The sequence below is a fragment of the Pipra filicauda genome, unplaced genomic scaffold (genome assembly GCF_003945595.2).
Source record: "Pipra filicauda isolate LSUMZ 115617 unplaced genomic scaffold, ASM394559v2 scaffold110_size2237424_pilon, whole genome shotgun sequence".
NCBI lineage: Eukaryota > Metazoa > Chordata > Aves > Passeriformes > Pipridae > Pipra > Pipra filicauda.
The window spans coordinates 444,026-461,305 of record NW_024103552.1 but is presented as its reverse complement, the minus strand read 5'-3'; the positions used below and the strand labels follow the sequence as shown (position 1 = coordinate 461,305).

At 40.7% G+C, this 17,280-nt stretch overlaps 1 protein-coding gene across 1 annotated transcript; it reads right to left on the bottom strand.

Moving 5' to 3' along the window:
• Positions 1-408: 408 nt before the first annotated feature.
• On the bottom strand, positions 409-16,395 carry PABPC1 (poly(A) binding protein cytoplasmic 1). Its single transcript, XM_027717512.2, has 15 exons — positions 15,745-16,395; positions 11,023-11,216; positions 10,815-10,930; positions 8,850-8,989; positions 7,480-7,574; positions 5,975-6,112; positions 5,783-5,878; positions 5,092-5,364; positions 4,816-4,909; positions 4,549-4,659; positions 3,389-3,543; positions 2,869-2,953; positions 2,559-2,689; positions 2,185-2,280; positions 409-848 (listed from the first exon to the last, which is right to left on the bottom strand). The coding sequence occupies exons 1-14, from the start codon at positions 15,935-15,937 to the stop codon at positions 2,188-2,190; spliced, it is 1,914 nt and encodes a 637-aa protein (XP_027573313.1). The 5' UTR covers positions 15,938-16,395; the 3' UTR covers positions 409-848; positions 2,185-2,187.
• Between the last annotated feature and the right edge of the window lie 885 nt (positions 16,396-17,280).

The window sequence follows — 17,280 nt, the reverse complement described above, 5'->3', positions numbered from 1 at the left end:
TCATTCATCTACGTCCATCCGACTGCCTCCACCTCAGGGCTTGTTGGTCATCTAAAGACACAGCTGGAGAACTTTGTAGAGATTGTTCCTTCCACCAAAACCTGTGAGAACAAGCACCATGTGTACATTTCCTCCTGGTCATCTCAAAGTAGGGTATTTTAAAGGTCTATTTCTAATTAGATAATTAAAAAATCTCAGACACTGTTCCTATTACAGATCTAAAAGCCAGATCTCACTGCTCTTTTAATTGGTTTTAATGCCTAAGTTTATATTATCAGTAACAGGTGCCTATATGGAGGCTAATCTTCTCTATAAACCACTAAAACATACCATAGAGTGGGATTTAACTTGGCATTCTGAATAACATTATGAGAAGTTCACTGTACAAAAGAGACCATCACAAGTAAGTCAGTGTTTAAGGAATTTTTATTAAACCAAGAATTTTATAATCCAAATTATGTTTCTTTGCTCAGCTATCAATTCCCACTGTCAACTAAAACAGTGGTGATATTCTGAGCTTTTACACAGTAAAGAATTACAAAATTAAAGAAAGGAATGCTTTAAATTTTTGTACTGTGCTGAAAATTCTTTTCCCCGGGTTTATAAAACATTAATTTGTATTTTTTATTTTACTATTTTTTTAAAAATTTTAAATCCATAAGTAATCTAGGACTAGCATTTGTTTTGCTAGCCCCGGCGTTGCTCTGTACGTAAGCTTTAAAGTTTCCTTTCCTTTTTTTATTTCTTTTATATTTTGCAATGTTTTTCTCAATATTTAATAGTTTTTCCATGTTTAGATTTTTTTTTCTTCGGTGAAGCGAAGTTCTAGATTGTAGTCCCGGATCTTTCTGCAAACAAAAACAACGCTGTTAGGTTCTAAAATTAAAGCAGCATCTTATGTTTCCAGATATGCTTTCTGCAGCTGTGTGCCAGGCAGCATCCTGGGCTTTCATGGAATCGATCACACCACAGGTCTTTGCAAGCAGAGTATCAGGAAGTAAAGTATGCAAAGTCTGTGATCCTTGGTAAGACAAAACCGACTCTACAACTGAATTGTACTTCACACATCACAGCTTCAGACAATGCCTATGCACAATGTTTGTTACTGTGACTAACTTGACTGCAGGTCACCTCAACTCTTAAGGCCAGCAGACTGAGGCTCATTGGATAACTCCCCTAGTAGTATTTTCAATTTCCAGTTACTAAAACATAATGGAGCAGGTGGAGTAGTGGTCTCAAAGTCTGGGCACTTTAGTTTAGGAGAAACAACTGATTCAGCACTTGGTATCTCCAGTGTGAAAGTGTCACTAGCAAAAAAAAAAAAGAATATGTAAAAAACATGACTCAAATTCTGCCTTCGAAAGGAAAATTGCAGAAATTAAAATATCAATAAAAAAGAAAATTCTACATGATCAAACGTTGAATTCATCTTCAAATGATAGCTACAAATGTGAATAAGTTCACAGACAGGCAAAACCTAACTAGACTGAATAGATAATAGATTCTTTTTTATCCTCAACATTTGAGGACATCAATTATTAGAAATTATTTTAAATATTGATTTATTATTCACATTTTCCCCTGTCAAAATTGTAAAGGTACCACCTTTTGGCTCTTTCTGTTGTGCACAACTAAGATATCAACCCCACAGAAGGCAATAAAGACAAATCAGTATTTTAATTGACATCAAAGTTAAATTCGTGCAACTGTGAGGTCAAGACAATATGTAGTTTAGTTTTATAGTTTAGTTTTCAATTAATGTATAACTTTAGATTTTGGCAAGTATATACAAATTATAATGTAAATAAGCTATTTTATTTTTAAGAAACAATGGGGTTGGACTACCACTTTAAGATTACTTCAATTCCACAAGTCCCTCTCAAACAACAGTATGAATAGTAACATTTGACAGAACTGCCCATTTTTGCACACATGCCTAGAACTAATTCCAGCTAATTATGCTGTTAAAACTAATGCTAAATACACAAGACACGTCAGTAGCTTTTTCTAACTGAGAGCTACAGAACTGGACAACTGGAGTGAGCACAGAAGTTTGTTTACCAAAGCTACTACTTTCTGTGGCTGCAAATGATACAGGGCCTGGACACATGCTGCTTATAAGGCCATAGACCACAGACTACTGCCCCAGTCAACCTATGAAACTACAGCGCTCAGAAGACTTACCTATTAAACACTTGGAACCCCAGTGGGATTATTAACTGCCTTTTGAGCAGCCTCTTTAGCTTGGTGGGCTTGTAGTACGGCTACAGCTTCATCAACCTTTTAAGTAAAAAAGAAAAATTAATAAAGGGAAGCTTAGCAATTTCTATCTATTTAAGTTAATGATGCAGTGTAAATTTTACACATAACAATGCCTGCAATGTTAAAAAAAACAAAAAAGGATAACATTACAGTTCCAGTCACTGCCACCCTGTGAAGGAGGATACTCTTGCCCTGAGCCACTGTTGCATTGCACTGCTGCTCCACTGTGCCAGCATAAACACTTGTTAGATCAGTGTAGATTTAATCACTGACCAAATTAGTGTAAGTCCACCTACCTTCGAACGAAGAGACTCAGGAGACTCGAGCATGTGGAGGAGTTCAGAGTTGTCAATCTCCAACAACATCCCAGTGATCTTACCCGCCAGAGTAGGGTGCATGCTTTGAATGAGAGGGAATAGACGTTCACCTAGAGAGAAAAAAAAGTTAATCAGGGACAAATCTCACCTGACAAACGCAGATTAGATTTAAGGGAAAAGGGAAACAAATACCTTGTTCTACTGCTAAAACCATTTACTCAGCATTTTAAGACTGATAAAAGAGTACTTTGACTGTCCTTCTGCATAGAGAAGGGCATGGTATACATACCTAACATCTGCTTTTGTTCTTGTGGAGGGGCAGAAGCCAACATGGAAGCAGTCAAGGGTTCCTGACCTTGCACATGGACAGCAGGCTGCAAATTAATTTGACACCATTTGAAAATTAAATTCTAGTTCATAGTTAGGTACAGCTTCAAATATCCAACAACTCAGCATAAACAAGGCCTACACTGTCAGAAGCATGGAAGAAATTACAACTAAGTCAATTTAATCAAATAGTACAGGTTAGAGCTGAGTGATGCTGAAGACTATTATCACTCCATTGAGGAGCGAACACAGGAATCTAGGCTAAGGTATCAAGCAACTAGAAAATATGAAGTAACATGGGATCACATCCTTTCCCAGGTGAACTTGAAATATACTTAATCACCAACGCTTTTACTCTGCTGCCACAACGCAGAACCTGAATTCTAGAATGACAACTCTTAATTACAAGTGCCTCCCTCCCCTCCACCTTCCTCTGCAAAAAACATCAGTAAAAGCACAGAGCAGTTCCTAAAATTCCATACCTGCTGCATAGCAACCTGTGGCTGTGTGTTAAGATGCTGCTGAGGATTACGGACACCTGCAGCATATTTGTACTGTGGTACTGTGCGTACAGCAGGAGTAGCTGCAGTAGCTGCTGCTGCAGGACGTGGACCCATTGTTTGTGTTGATGTATTAGCTGAAAAAAGAGTAACAATTCTGTATGTAAATAATAATTATTATTTTAATTTAGTCTAAACTGTACAAGTTAAAAGCATAACAAGCCAACTCGAACTGAATACCTAGTTTAGGTATTGTATTATAGATTCATCTCAGTGGTATTGTCAACTGTTGTACCAGTAGTCATATCTGAAACTTCAAAGCTCAAAATTTACTGGATGCTACTTTCACTTCAGTCATGAATTGCTTTTCACACATGCTACTGAAAAAAGATCTGTAAGAAAACACCCACTTTGGTTGAGTATTAATTTAATTTCATTCTAACCTAAAGGATACTTGATTTCCTGAGCACATTATGTCAGTCATTCTAAAAAAAAAAAACAAACCTTTCAGGAAGCAAATAGCTGTCTAATACATTCTGAGAAAGTTATGCCTCCAGAGAGGTTGCAGACTCCCCATCCCTGGAGGTGTTCAAGACCAAGTTGCATGGGGCTTCGATTATTTTGGTCTAGGGGAAAGTGTCCCTGCCCATGGTAGGGGGGTTGGAACTAGATGATGGTTAAGGTCCCTTCTAATCCAAACCCCTCTATGATTAAAATCAATTCTGGTTCATTCATTGATGTCCAGATTTTGCATATATGATACTGACTCACAGTATTCTATGGTAAAATAATAAGAGCTAAAATTCTATCATCTCAGTAATTCTACATGTGACCTATTAAAATTGCTACAGTGATGTTTAGAAATTACAGAAGCCATCATACAGTACTACTAAAGCACATATAATAAGAAAAAAATGCTTCATCCTAAAGAGGTGGGATCACAGCTAGAGTCTTTGCTGGGATAGTTTTTAAGAGCAACTACTAGAAGGTGATACTAGCTTTTTCATTTAGTAAGAGCTGGAAAAGGAAGGAAGTGTTACCACATGTGATATTGGACTTAAGAATGCTTTTGAGAGATCATCCTGATCCAGCAAAATTAAAAGAGAAGTTTAATACTTAAAGTTTGCATAAATCAAACTCACCAACACGCTGTGTTGACATGACTCGTGGAACTTGTGAAGAAGCTGGTCTCATGGTACTGAACGGTGGTCTGGGTGCTGCTGGGCGGATAGCACCAGGCATGTTTTGGAATGCTACAGTTTAGAAAATATATTTGTTACATGCTGAAACACTGAATGGTGACAGTATGACAAAGAAAAGACTGATACATGAAAATATACTTAAAAGTGCAAAGGTAAACACTGTGGAGCTTACTGCAATCACTAGAAAGAAGTAAAGAAGTGACTTACGATGAGGTCTGGCACCCTGAGCAGTCCAGCGAGGACTAGGTCTAGCAAGCTGAGCGAGCTGATTAGTAGGATAGTATGCAGCACGGTTCTGAGTCTGCCAAATATAAAAAACATTGCATAACTCTGTGGTCTGTGAAGGGCACGTTGAACAGTCATCACCCTTCTGCTATGAGATTAGACTGCTGAAATTATGGACACATGCTACTAGTTTTATTTACTGTTAAATCTGAACAGATTTTATACACAGTACAAAAAATTCAGTTTCTCTACACGTACCTGTGGGATAGCTGCCATGAAGTAACCTGAAGGAGGTGCTGGCTGGTAGGGATTGATTACAGGATTAGGTACTGCTCTTACACTCGCCATTCTCTGCATGTACTGGTTCGTGAGATGAGCTTGGCGCTCCTCTTTACGCTGGGCTAGAGCTACATATAATGGTTTAGTAGCCACAATTCTACCATTCATTTCTGTGACTGCTTTGGTGGCTTCCTCTGGTGACGAAAAGCATACAAATCCAAATCCTTTGCTGCGGCCACCTTCCATCATGACCTGTGAGTACAAAATTTAGTTTTAAAACTAAATATCCTGTGGCATACCTACTCAACTTGTATGAGTTTCTCATTTCAGCTTATTAGAAGTGAGATCACAGGTTTGTTTTACTGAATTATTTACAGAAAGGAATATTATTGCTTAATTAATAGGTAGCTGTTAACTAAATATAGATGAAAATTTCAGTGAAATAATAATGAGCACACTATTGCACTGAAAAGATAATTTCTTACATTAATATCAGTACAAGAAAGGATGATCATACGGTTTTTAATCTGAGATGTACAATAATCAAGAAAGCAGATGCCCATGTACATAGTGGGTCACATCTGTTAGTCAATGTAATAATTTTCTCTGGTGAGAAAATTTCTCATTGTTCATTTTCAGAGAACAGATGAGCACAATCTAAGAACTTTACCTTTGCACTAGTAATTGTACCAAATGGGGAGAATTCTTTTCGGAGACGCTCATCATCAATCCCATCATCAAGATTTTTCACATAAAGGTTTACACCCTGAGAAAACAGGCAAGTTATTTTTGAAAGCAAGTGTTCTGTGTAAGTCTCAAAATACCACACAATAAAGTTAGTTCTCTTGAATTAAAACTGAACCTGGTATCTGGTGATCCTGTCCTGCTTCATTTGTTCAAACTTGCGCTTCAGCTCCGTCTGTCTTTCCACCTTTTTCTGAGCCCGGCCAACATAAATTTGTTTCCCATTGAGCTCTTTCCCATTCATCTCATCTACAGCCTTCATTAAAAAACAACACATTAGCAATGCTTTGTACTCCAGTGTTTTTCAGAAATACAAAAAAATGCAATTCAAATATAAAAAGTTAAATACAGATTCTAGAAAAAGAGCCAATCTATCCTGAAATATCCCAAACTGGAACAAAATACCCTAAGATTTCCCTGCTTAAGGTAACATGGAAATTGCTTTCCAAGTATACTTCTGTCCTGTTAAAGACAAGTCACAAGGATGCAAAACACTTTCTTATATGAAGTTGGAAGAAAAAACACCCAAGTCACACAAGAAAAACTACTTCTCCAACCTTATCTTGCTAAAGGCAGAAAAAAGTAGGCAAATTAAACTGAAAATCTCTAATTCACTTAGTTCTGTTTTTAAATACTTTTAAATACATCTGAAACTGTAATATCTATCAGATTGTCTATACTATATGTTAAGCTACAGATGGCATATATGGCTTTTTCTTAAAATTTTTAGTCTTTCATTAAGGAAATATTTTTACAGAGATTTTAGAATTTTGTTATGTAAAACCCCCAACATGTGATTTTAAGTACTGTAAGAGAAACAATTCATCAATCAATGTAAGACTGAAATGTGTATATATAAGACAGGATTTATTCTAATCTCTCACTTGTACATATGCAGTACTGACAAATCACCAAAATGCCTTTTGAAAAGCAAACTTTGTCGCCATTTGCTCTGTGCTGAGTTTCTCTCCTGATGCTGTGTCCTTACTGCCACAGTCAACTGACATATCAAAGCAACCAGCTGACAAAGTTATACAGCATACTGGCATGTTATAGGTAAATACATGAATAAAAAGGACCCTTCTTCCAAAGTTATCCTTCAGAGTAAAAGCAACATCACAGGGCTATATAACTATTTTCTTACAGCTGTGCCAAACATGCCCTATAAAACTAATGGCTTTCCTGCTGACTTTGCAGAGCTGAAGTTTGAAAACACAATCCTTTCTGCCTTGCACAAACATTTTGTGCAACCAAATTGCATCCAATGATTCATCTCAGTTTTGCAGAGATGTAGTAATTTACTGTGCTTGTATGCTGCCCAGCATGAGTGAGTCCAAATATCATTGAGACCTTTAAGCCCAAGTAAACCTGGCTATTAAATTATTCAAGATTCCCCATTTCTACACTAGTTCCAGCTGTCTCAGGGTATCTTGACTTAATAGGCTCCTCAGATCAACGAACATTTGCTCATAGGAAATCACTCTAAATGACAGAAACTGTGCTAAGTCATTTAGGAAGTGAACACCCACTTTTGCAGTGTCCTTGACCAATTAAAAAACCTTAACGAATTTGCAAGATTTCAAATCACTCAATGAAACATTATTTGGGTCTCCATAAGCTTACTTTTTGGGCATCTTCATGTCTTTCAAAACTAACGAAGCCAAAGCCTTTGGATTTTCCACTCTCATCAGTCATAACTTTCACACTTAGGGCAGGACCTAAAAAGAGAATGAAATACTTATGCTTCGTATGCAGAGTGTACTCTCTTCACCTTTTAAGCATCTTTTTTAGAAGTCTTAATATCTAGTTTATTTCACTTGTGTTACAAACTAATAATAGCATCTACTACATGTCATCCATTAATATGAAATTACTAATTTGCCCTGATAATGAACTTCAGCCATTATAGCTGAAGTCTGCCCTGCTGAATTTCTTTCCTACTGTACTTTCAACCAAAATAGGATAAGAATTTCACCTCAAAGTGAATGAAATTTTTTTTTAATCATTAAAAATGACAACATTTAAAAAGCGTTAGTGCTTTCATCCTTTGAAACAGGTACTGAAAGCCAGAGAGGAGGCCTTGCAATTGGGCATGTGCTTCACCATTTATCCTGGTTAAAGGCCATCCCAGTTCAGCATTTCCAAACCTTTGAAAACCTGCAGTTCACAGCCCCAATTGGGAGTTGCCAATTTAGCTGTGGTATCAGCTAAACTCACTACTGTTTCAACCACAGATACTTCAGTAGCAGAAAGGAATTTCCCGTAAATGTTGCTTAGGGCTGCTACACGATATCTCTTGTACAAGGCTTTCTCTTGCTTTACATCATATCCATTGGAGAACAGCAAAAGCATGGAAGAAAAAAAACCCCATAATAAAGCTGAGATTGAAAACAATATGTGAAAAATCTGTAACTGCATTAAGGGGTTTGCCATTTCCTGCTTCAGTAGTGACACATCATATACATTACTAGATCATGGTCATATGTCTGCCATAACTTTGTCCTGTGCATAACCAAGGATCAAGGCTGAATCATATAGCTTGGCACTGGAATAGCTCCTTATAATTTTGTATTAGGTCAACCATCACAATGTGACTGAATAACAGAGGTAAGTCTGCAGGTCAACGAAAGTAATAGTAAACTCATTGGTAACTCTTCCTGTGCATTCATAACATCAATCTGTATTAAACCAGAAAGCACTCCCATTTGCAACCTCCAAAAAATTGCAGAACCCATTCAAGACTGTTTACAGACACACTATTTTCAGATTATTTCAAGCAATTCCAACAGCAGGATTGTATACCCTATTCTGCCTATTTAAAATTTGGATATTACTGCACCTTTGAATCCGAAATGGAATTAAGTACCCTTTATTACTATTTCAAATAAACATCAGACGGTCAGCTGATTCCTTGTATTGCAAGGCACTGTACAGATAAGATACAAGAAGTAAGCTGAAGTTCACTTGTGTTTATAAAAACTTTAAGACATTACCAAACTTGCCAAAGAGTTCCTTAAGTCTCTCATCATCCATGTCTTCTCCAAAATTTTTGATGTAAACATTGGTGAATTCTTTTGCTCTAGCTCCAAGCTCTGCCTCACGTTCCTTGCGTGATTTAAACCTTCCAACAAATCTAGTTGCAGAAAGAACAGAATAATATAGATTCAAGCAAGTCCATCAGGGTTTAAAAATTTACTTTAATCCTTTGGCATAATCTTTTTCATAATCAGTCTTGTTCACTACAGGTATGAAATTCTTTAGATAAAACATTTACAATAAAACTCTATCAGAAAAACAACTGCACTATCCTTTGCTACATCAGCATGTTTATCACAGTTACTATGCAAGAAAATGCTTTCAAGCCATTGGCGAGATTGTCCACTCTTACAAAAACAGCCTTTGACAACAGGAGCTGGACAATGGAAAGAGTACTAAGTAAAGAGGCTAAACAGAAATTCTAGATATCAGCATAATCCCTCTGCCATACTAAAAACTTGGCAGCCTTAAAGCAGTTACTGCTCTCTGATCCAGTTATTAGGAAAGGGATATTTAACTAACCTCCCGCACTCCCTTATACACCTTTCCAGCCTATATCAAAGACTTTTTAATAGGCACAGTGAAATAAAATAGTTCAACTTGCTCTTTAGTCACATTCCATTGCAAATTGGCTGGGAACAACAAAGGTCAGTTCATACTGTCAGAGAAAGAACAGAACCTGAACACAACATTCTGCTGCCCAAGGACCTGCTCTGGCACAGACTGTACATGGCTGACACTGATTTCCAACTGTAGCAGACTTTTGCTTTCAAATTCTATTGTATTGTCTAACTTTATAGTTTCAAATTTGGCAAATGCATTCAAGTAGCAAACAGTAACTCAAAGATTTTAAACTTTGACAACTTCACCCAATTTATCACAATCAAGAAGAGTAAGAACAATAGTGTTTTCAGCAGATTTTGATAGTGAGTGAAGTGTTTTGACTTCTAAAAGCCTAACCTGAATAGAAATTCAAAGCAAAATTAACTCATTATGTATTTTACCCATATGCTTTTATAACTACATGCTGACCTTTTTTTACTAATTTAAAGCTGTATAAAGATGGACACTGAACAGAAAAGAAAAACTCCACAGTAAGTCAGTCAAGACCAGAACAAGCACGAAAACTAGTTTCAAAATATGTGTTCTCCCTATATCTGGCTTGATCCATCCACCTCTATGTGTAAAAATAATCCATGATGGTAACTGATACCAATTTCTGTTATCTTTTTTCCAAACACTCTCACATATTTAGAGAGCTGTTCTTTTGCAACTCTACCAAATACCATAATGATTGCTTAGGAATAGCTGTGAGGCACACTCATTCCCCACCCCAGCTTAAATATCACTAACCAAGTAGCCAAATAACTCTTTTCCTACAGTGTATAACAGTGATGATGTTTAAAACATTATACTTCTCTCAGCTTTATTTTCTGCACCCTAGATATGCCTATTAACAGACATTCATATAAAAACATTAATGTCAACTGACCACTCTTCAGTGCTAAGTAACTGTAACTCTAAGTTTAAGTTTCATCCAAAAAATGGATAACACACCTATCTCACAACTCTTATAAAGGAAGTATTATTCAGGATACCCAATGGATTGTATTTTATCTCAGACCAGTAATATCAAAAAACCACAGAATTTCCCGAATCCTCTCCTTACAATACTGGCCTGTAAGACAATTAAGACAAAGGTTTCTTTCTCTAGGGTCCATTATTTGCCTTTTTCAACTTAAGTCTGCACTTACAATATGTAGGTGATCCAATTCATAGTATCCCTAGCACTAAAACTCTAAATCTTCTTAAAATTAGAAACTTTTAAACAACCTGCCTTTCTTAGGTAAGCTTTTAAATCTCTGCCTCCTGTAAAATGAATTTCAGTTTGTTGATCCCCAACTATGTATTTATGTACTTACACTTTGCGGTCATTAAGCAGCATACCATTCATTTTTTCAATAGCTCTTTCTGCAGCTTCTTGTGTCTCAAAATGTACAAATCCATAACCCTTGGATCCATTTTCATCACATACCACCTATTAATGAAAAACCTTGTTGTAATACCCATGCAACGTTTCCAGTGTAAATCAAGGAGTTTGTGTGTCAAACCAATTTATTTTCCACTAACCTTACAAGATAGGATGTTCCCAAAAGCAGAAAATGTGTCATACAAAGCTTTGTTATCAATTGATTTGTCCAAGTTTTTGATGAAGATGTTTCCTACACCGCTTTTGCGTAGAGATGGGTCGCGCTGAGACCACATGATGCGCACTGGTTTGCCTTTTATGACATCAAAGTTCATGGTATCCAAAGCTCGTTCAGCTGGAAAAACATTATGGAATTAGTAGAAAACACTAAAGTTACCTTAATAAGCACACAAATACCATTTGGAGTACAATTCTTAATAATATTTTTACTATTTCAAGTTCAGAACCACCACCAAGATGCAACCCCAAACCTCCAATGTAAATAGACCCCCCTCTGTTGTATGCCAGTAAAAACTGGCAAAAACTCCTCAGCAAAAGCTGCACTTAGGAAGGAGCACAGGTCAGTTGAGCAAGATGTAGAAACCCCAGTAGCCTACAGGACTGGAGCCCACTATGAAAAGATGGTACAGTGAAAACGCATGGAGTGGTGGCAATTACAGAAGTTTAAACATTTGTGAAAATCATCTCACCTAGCCCATATCATGTAGATGTATATTGTGTCAACAAAAACGCTTTTAGAGGTACAACTTGTGCCTATATGAGGCCTTTTGCAAACATTAACATAAGAACTCCCACATCACCAATACTTCTAAATTGACAAAATTTCTTTGCGCTAGGTGGATGTTGAAGCCTGGTTCAGGCAGCTGTTCCACACAACTCTTTCCATAGTGACCAAAAATCTGTGATGGAATTCCAGGTAAGAGACAGATCAAAGAGATTCAAAACTAGCACTTAATTTTGAAAATCTGAAATTATGTAAATATTAATTAAAAGCTCATGATGAAATACTTTGAACTCAGTTAAGTAGGAAGCATTAAAATAGCAAAACAAAGTAACATAAACCAGGTTTTGTTACTCCAATAGAGTAGTTTTTCCAGCAGAACTCTGTAACTAACTTTCCAAATCCTTCATTTAAAATCTCAGTATATTTAGATGGGGAAGTATTGAGACTCGTTCAGTTTTCACAGTTCCCTTCAAAGCAACAAGATATGTCCATCATGCTTTGAGTTAACAATGTATTTAAACAAGAAAGAGCAACAGTTCTGAAGTAGGGCAGCTTCTTTTCATCATTATTCCTGTATGTCTGGAAGAACACTGAAAAAAGTCCCAGGCAATACCTGAATTCACATCCATTGGTACTAACTCACTTCATTGTAATTTGCATATAGCAGAACAATATGATGTTAGCAAGACTGAAATCAGCTTCATGTTAGTTTAAAAACAGCACCCATGGCAGCTAACTACATGCTGTAGTTAGCATTACTTTACTTGAGAGGACCAAGGGCCAATCACATTGTACAAATTCCTGTTTAATGTTTTTGTTCTTTAAGTGCTGCTTTTATCTTTAGCCGTGTTGTTGCATTATCATGGCCAAAGAAAATTTGCAATGAACTACTGGTTCAGCTGATACACCAGGTTTTACACCCTTTCTCATCATGTTTTCAGATTACAGTGAATTTGGAGATTACACTCTCTGAAGGACGTCTGTAGATGTTAAAGAGACAGACATCTAACATTTTCATGGGGAAAAAAATCACTGGTACTATTACCATATTCACATGACAATAGTCACAAAAATTACATGCATTGTCAGTTTTCTAAACAAGTTAATAAAGCTTTCAAAAACATTAATATAAATTAAGCAGAAAAGACAACCTAGATACTGATAATAAGAAACAAAAATCTCCAGAAAGCTTTAAACTTAGGCTGGGGAGGTGGGAGGAGATGAAAAAAAAAGGAAAAAAAGAACTGTGGATATCAGACTGGCCACATTAGAAACATATAAGACTTCACTATTGCCCTAGAAGTCATTAGAATTATTACTGACAGTACTAACAAAAGTGCCAGCAACAAACAGTTCATTATTTCCAGAAGTAGTAACCGGGCTTCCTTTACTAGAAAAGGGGCTTTTCTAATTCATGCTAATTGCTTCTAGAACAATCCTGACTGTCCTGAAAAATGTGTGTTCCTAGACACATTTCCCAATCATCTGACTCAAAGTGGGTCCATATTAGCCTTTGCAAACATTACCACTCTTGACTAATAGTGAGCCTGTGTCTTAGAATAGTGAATTTCTCCACAAGGACAGCCTGGAAACTCTCAACAGCTCTCCTCATCTCTCCTATGGAACGATATTACAAGAGATTTAAATATTTCTGCTTAATCAACACCACATTGTCATTCCACAGCAGATTTTTAAAACATTACTAGAACCCATCTGCAACTAGGTACAAATAACTCATTAAAATTCACAACTAGTGAAACTGGCTCACTTTCATCACATTTCAGCCATAAAAGGCTGTGCTGGCTGCAGGAGACAGCTCCATTCAGCAGCGAACTTGTTACCAACGGACACACCTACCCGGGCTGTACTTCTGCTGATTCTGCTGGAGCTCTGAATGACTCACCAGCTCCCATTTTAGTCGTGAGCAACTGGACAGTCCACTTTAACAATTTCAAAATCACATAGAATATATCCTTAATGCTAACCCACGTTAAAAGCAAATAGCAATAGCTATTTGCTAAATAATTAACCTCTGGAAACATAACCTTTCTAAAAATTCGAAGTAGTGCAGTTTCAGACTACTCAAGAATATTTCTAGTTTAGTGATTAAACAAGATTGCCTGAGTTTTACTCCAGACTCTGACTCAAATTCAGAAAAGTCACAACTATGAAACATGTGCATACCTCACAAATGTGTCATCAGGTCTAATTAGTTTTTGGAAGAGCTTTGAGATCCCTAGTTTACAGACAGCTGGTAATGCCAAGCACACCTTCAAAAACATTTTTCAAAACCCAAGCTAGTTGTTATTGGCTGTTTAATAGGCATAGCCTGAGATGTAGCTAAAAATATGGCTAAACCAAGAAAAGGTAGTTTGGAATCAAAATGAAAGCCACATCACTGTAAGAATAGTCACTCACCCTCAGAGCTCCTATTTCAAGGTTTCAGTAAAGAGACAGAATGATCTGCAAGACCAGCAAATACTTTTCAGGTATTTGCCAAAAACATCCAATTCTAAAAATGTTGAAAAAAGTATAATCACACAGTGTCATTGAAGCATATTGTAAACAAGTGCTTCCAGATACATGCCAGATGCAGGTTTCATACAGATCAGAAATACTTTTAGCTGAACTGGACTAGTTATAAAAAAAAAATACATGTGTTTCCCAAAGTCAGAAAAATAGTTATAACATCTGGAGTAACAGTACCTTTCTGAGAGGCAAGTTCTCTCTGAATTAAGTTCTGCTCAGGTGAAAAAGCTGTATTTGTTCCCACCTCTGTCAAATTACAAACCAAGTCACAAAATGTACTGGTTGCTCAACTAATGACAAAGTTGGCCTCTACAGGATTCTGTCAGTACTAAGGAGAAGAAGCATTTGAATTACCTTCAGTCTCTGCCCTGACATTATCATATCAATGTACTGACCTTTCTTTTTGAGAAACTGTACCATATGCTTTTATTGAATGAAAGCAAGTATGTCAAAATAAGCACTCAAATTGTCTCACCCTAAACAATGGTTGAATAAATCAAAAGCTCTCTGAACGGAAAGAGCTGATAACAAGTGGAATATCTGCCTTTTAAGATGAGGCACTAACTTTTACTACTTACATACAGATATCATCGGTACACCAAAGACTGATCTGATAATGGCTGTATGCTAAAGCCAATTTTGAGAGCCAGTTAATCTAATTGCTTAAAAAGTTTGTAATTTAAGTCTCTCACTTTTATATGCTTGAAAATAAAACCATTACAATAGAAAGCTGCTTACTAAACTGTACTTGAAATCACTTATATTCTAATGAGCAAATCAGTATTTTTCTGTAAATTGGACTCCATAAAACTTAAAACCAGTCATATTTGGTTCTTTTACGGAAACATCCTCCGAGTGAACAAGCTGTTATTGCCAACATGGCCAGAACTACATGGAAAGTTTCGTTATCGATATAACTTTAAAGAAGCAGCAATACTTCGTGAAAAAGCAAGTTTCATAAAAAACACAACTCGGGAAACACGTCAGAGAGTTTACTGAGAAGAGAAATGAATCAGAGGACAGCTTGGGCCACAGCCACACGAGGAGCGAGCACAAGGAGGCCCGAGCAGCTTCATGCCCTTCCCGCACGTGACAGACCTGCCATGGTGCTCCAACAAACGCTCCGGCCTGGCCGCCTGTGAAACTGCCCGGCCACGCCGGTGCGTCCTACTTCCTCCTGCCGGCCTCCGAACCACGTACTCACACACGCCCAGCCCCTGCGCGGTCATTAAAAGGCGCTAAGGACCGCGATGTTCTCCCCCAGCCACCCTTCACCTCGGACGTACGTGGAGAGCCGCCTGCACATTCACCCACAGCCCCCTCCCCGGGAGCGGGGGCAGCCCCGCCGGGCCCCGGGCGCTCCCCCGCCCATCGCCGGGGCCCCGCGGCCGCTCCCGGTGCGCCGAAGCGCCTCCCCCCCCGGCTCCTGCGGCCGCCACGAGGGGCGGGCGGCCCGGGCCGCGTGTGAGCGCCGGCCCTGCCGCCAACTTCCCCCCGCGCCCCGCCGGGGCCGCCCCGTCCCGGGCGGTAAAATGGATGCGGGGCGGCGGCCTGGGCGGCGGGCAGGGGACAAACATGGCTCCGCCGCCGCCCGCGGCCCGGCACTCACCGTCGGCGGGCTGCTGGAAGTTGACATAGGCGTAGCCGAGCGAGCGGCGGGTGATCATGTCCCTGCAGACGCGGATGGATAGGATGGGCCCGGCGGGGCTGAACTTCTCGTAGAGCATGGCCTCGGTCACGTCGGGGTGCAGGTCCCCCACGTAGAGCGAGGCCATGGGGTAGCTGGGGGCGCTGGGGTTCATCCTGCCGCCGTCTCCCGGCGCGGGGGGGGCGCTGACGAGGCGGAGGCCGCGGCGGTCGGTGCGAGCGGGGCCGGCGGAGGCGGCGCGGGGCCGCTCGGACTCAACGGCTGCGGCGGGTGCGGCGGATGGGCGGGCGGGGGTCGGGGCGCTCCGTGCGGGCCGGGCGGAGCTGGCGGCGGGTGCTGCGCTCGGCGGGGTCGGGCTCGCTCTTGTGTCTCCTCTCGGCTGCGCCGGGTCCGGGGGCTTCGCTTCACCGGGTTATTTTATATCAAACCGGCCGTTTGCAGAAAGGTTGTTCGGGGAGGTTGGATGAGGAGAGAGGATTATTATTTTTTTTAAAAAGGCTTTTTTAAGATTTTTGGATTTTTTTTGGCTTTTTTAAATATTTTTTTTAGTAATAAATGGTGCTGCGGGGCCGGGCCGGCGTGTCCGGGTGGTCCGGAGCACACGCACTGCGCACACAGCTCCGACGGCGGCCGGGGGACAAGGGGGCGGCCACCGCCCCGGCCGCGCTCTATATATACCCGCCCCGCCCCCCGCCCCCGCCGCGCCGCGCGCCACGCACGGCGACGCGCACGCGCACCCGCATGCAGGGGCGGGGACACGAGCCGCGGCCGGCACCGGGAGGCGGCTCCAGCGCATGCGCGAGGGCGCGGCGGGGAGGAGGGGCGGTGGTGCGCGGGCCGCGCCTGCGCACGGATGGCGTCACGAGGGGTAGCGCGCTCGGGGGGGGCGGCTCGGCGACACAGCGCGTGCGCGGGGGAGCGCGCACATGTGCGCGGCGCGGGGGGAGGCGGGTGGGCCCGAGTGCGCGTGCGGACCGGGTGGGACCAACGGCGGGGGGCGCGGGGGGAGGGTTAGCGGTCATTGCGCGTGCGCCGCTCGCCCCGCCCCGCCCCCGGGGAAGGACGCGCGCGCGAGGCCGGGGCGGGGCGGGGCGGGGCTTGCGGGTGCGCTCGGCGCGTGCGCGGGACGGGAACGGGGAGCGGAGGAAAGTTCGGAGCTGGGGCGGCTCCGGGGCGGGTGTTGTCAACAAGCAATAAGCTGCTCCTAGCGGTGTCTGCGCTCTGCTCTGGCCGTTCCTTGAGTTAAACGTGTTTTATCGCTGTGTTTTGTGCCAAAACGCTGGAATTCGGGCTGTGGGCTGGGTGGTACCGGGAGTTTCCTGAGCATCTTTTCGCGTCTTTGTGTGTGTGGTGTCTCCGCCGTCATCCCGAGCAGTTTTCAGAGGTGGTGTAAGGCAACGATAGAAGCTTGTCAAATCAGTGTCTTGACTTGTGCCATATACAGTATTTTTCGGGGAGAATCACGCACAGAATCACAGAATGAATTAGGTTGGAAAG

Bases quoted from the DNA above. Each gene is read 5' to 3' on its own strand.
- PABPC1 (XM_027717512.2), bottom strand. From the start codon at position 15,937: ATGAACCCCAGCGCCCCCAGCTACCCCATGGCCTCGCTCTACGTGGGG. The intron at 5,879-5,974 runs GTTCAGTTTTAA...CTGTTTTCTCAG, and splicing joins ACAGGATCACCAGATACCAG to GGTGTAAACCTTTATGTGAA. The intron at 2,281-2,558 runs GTAGGTGGACTT...TTTACTTAAAAG, and splicing joins CTGAGTCTCTTCGTTCGAAG to GTTGATGAAGCTGTAGCCGT.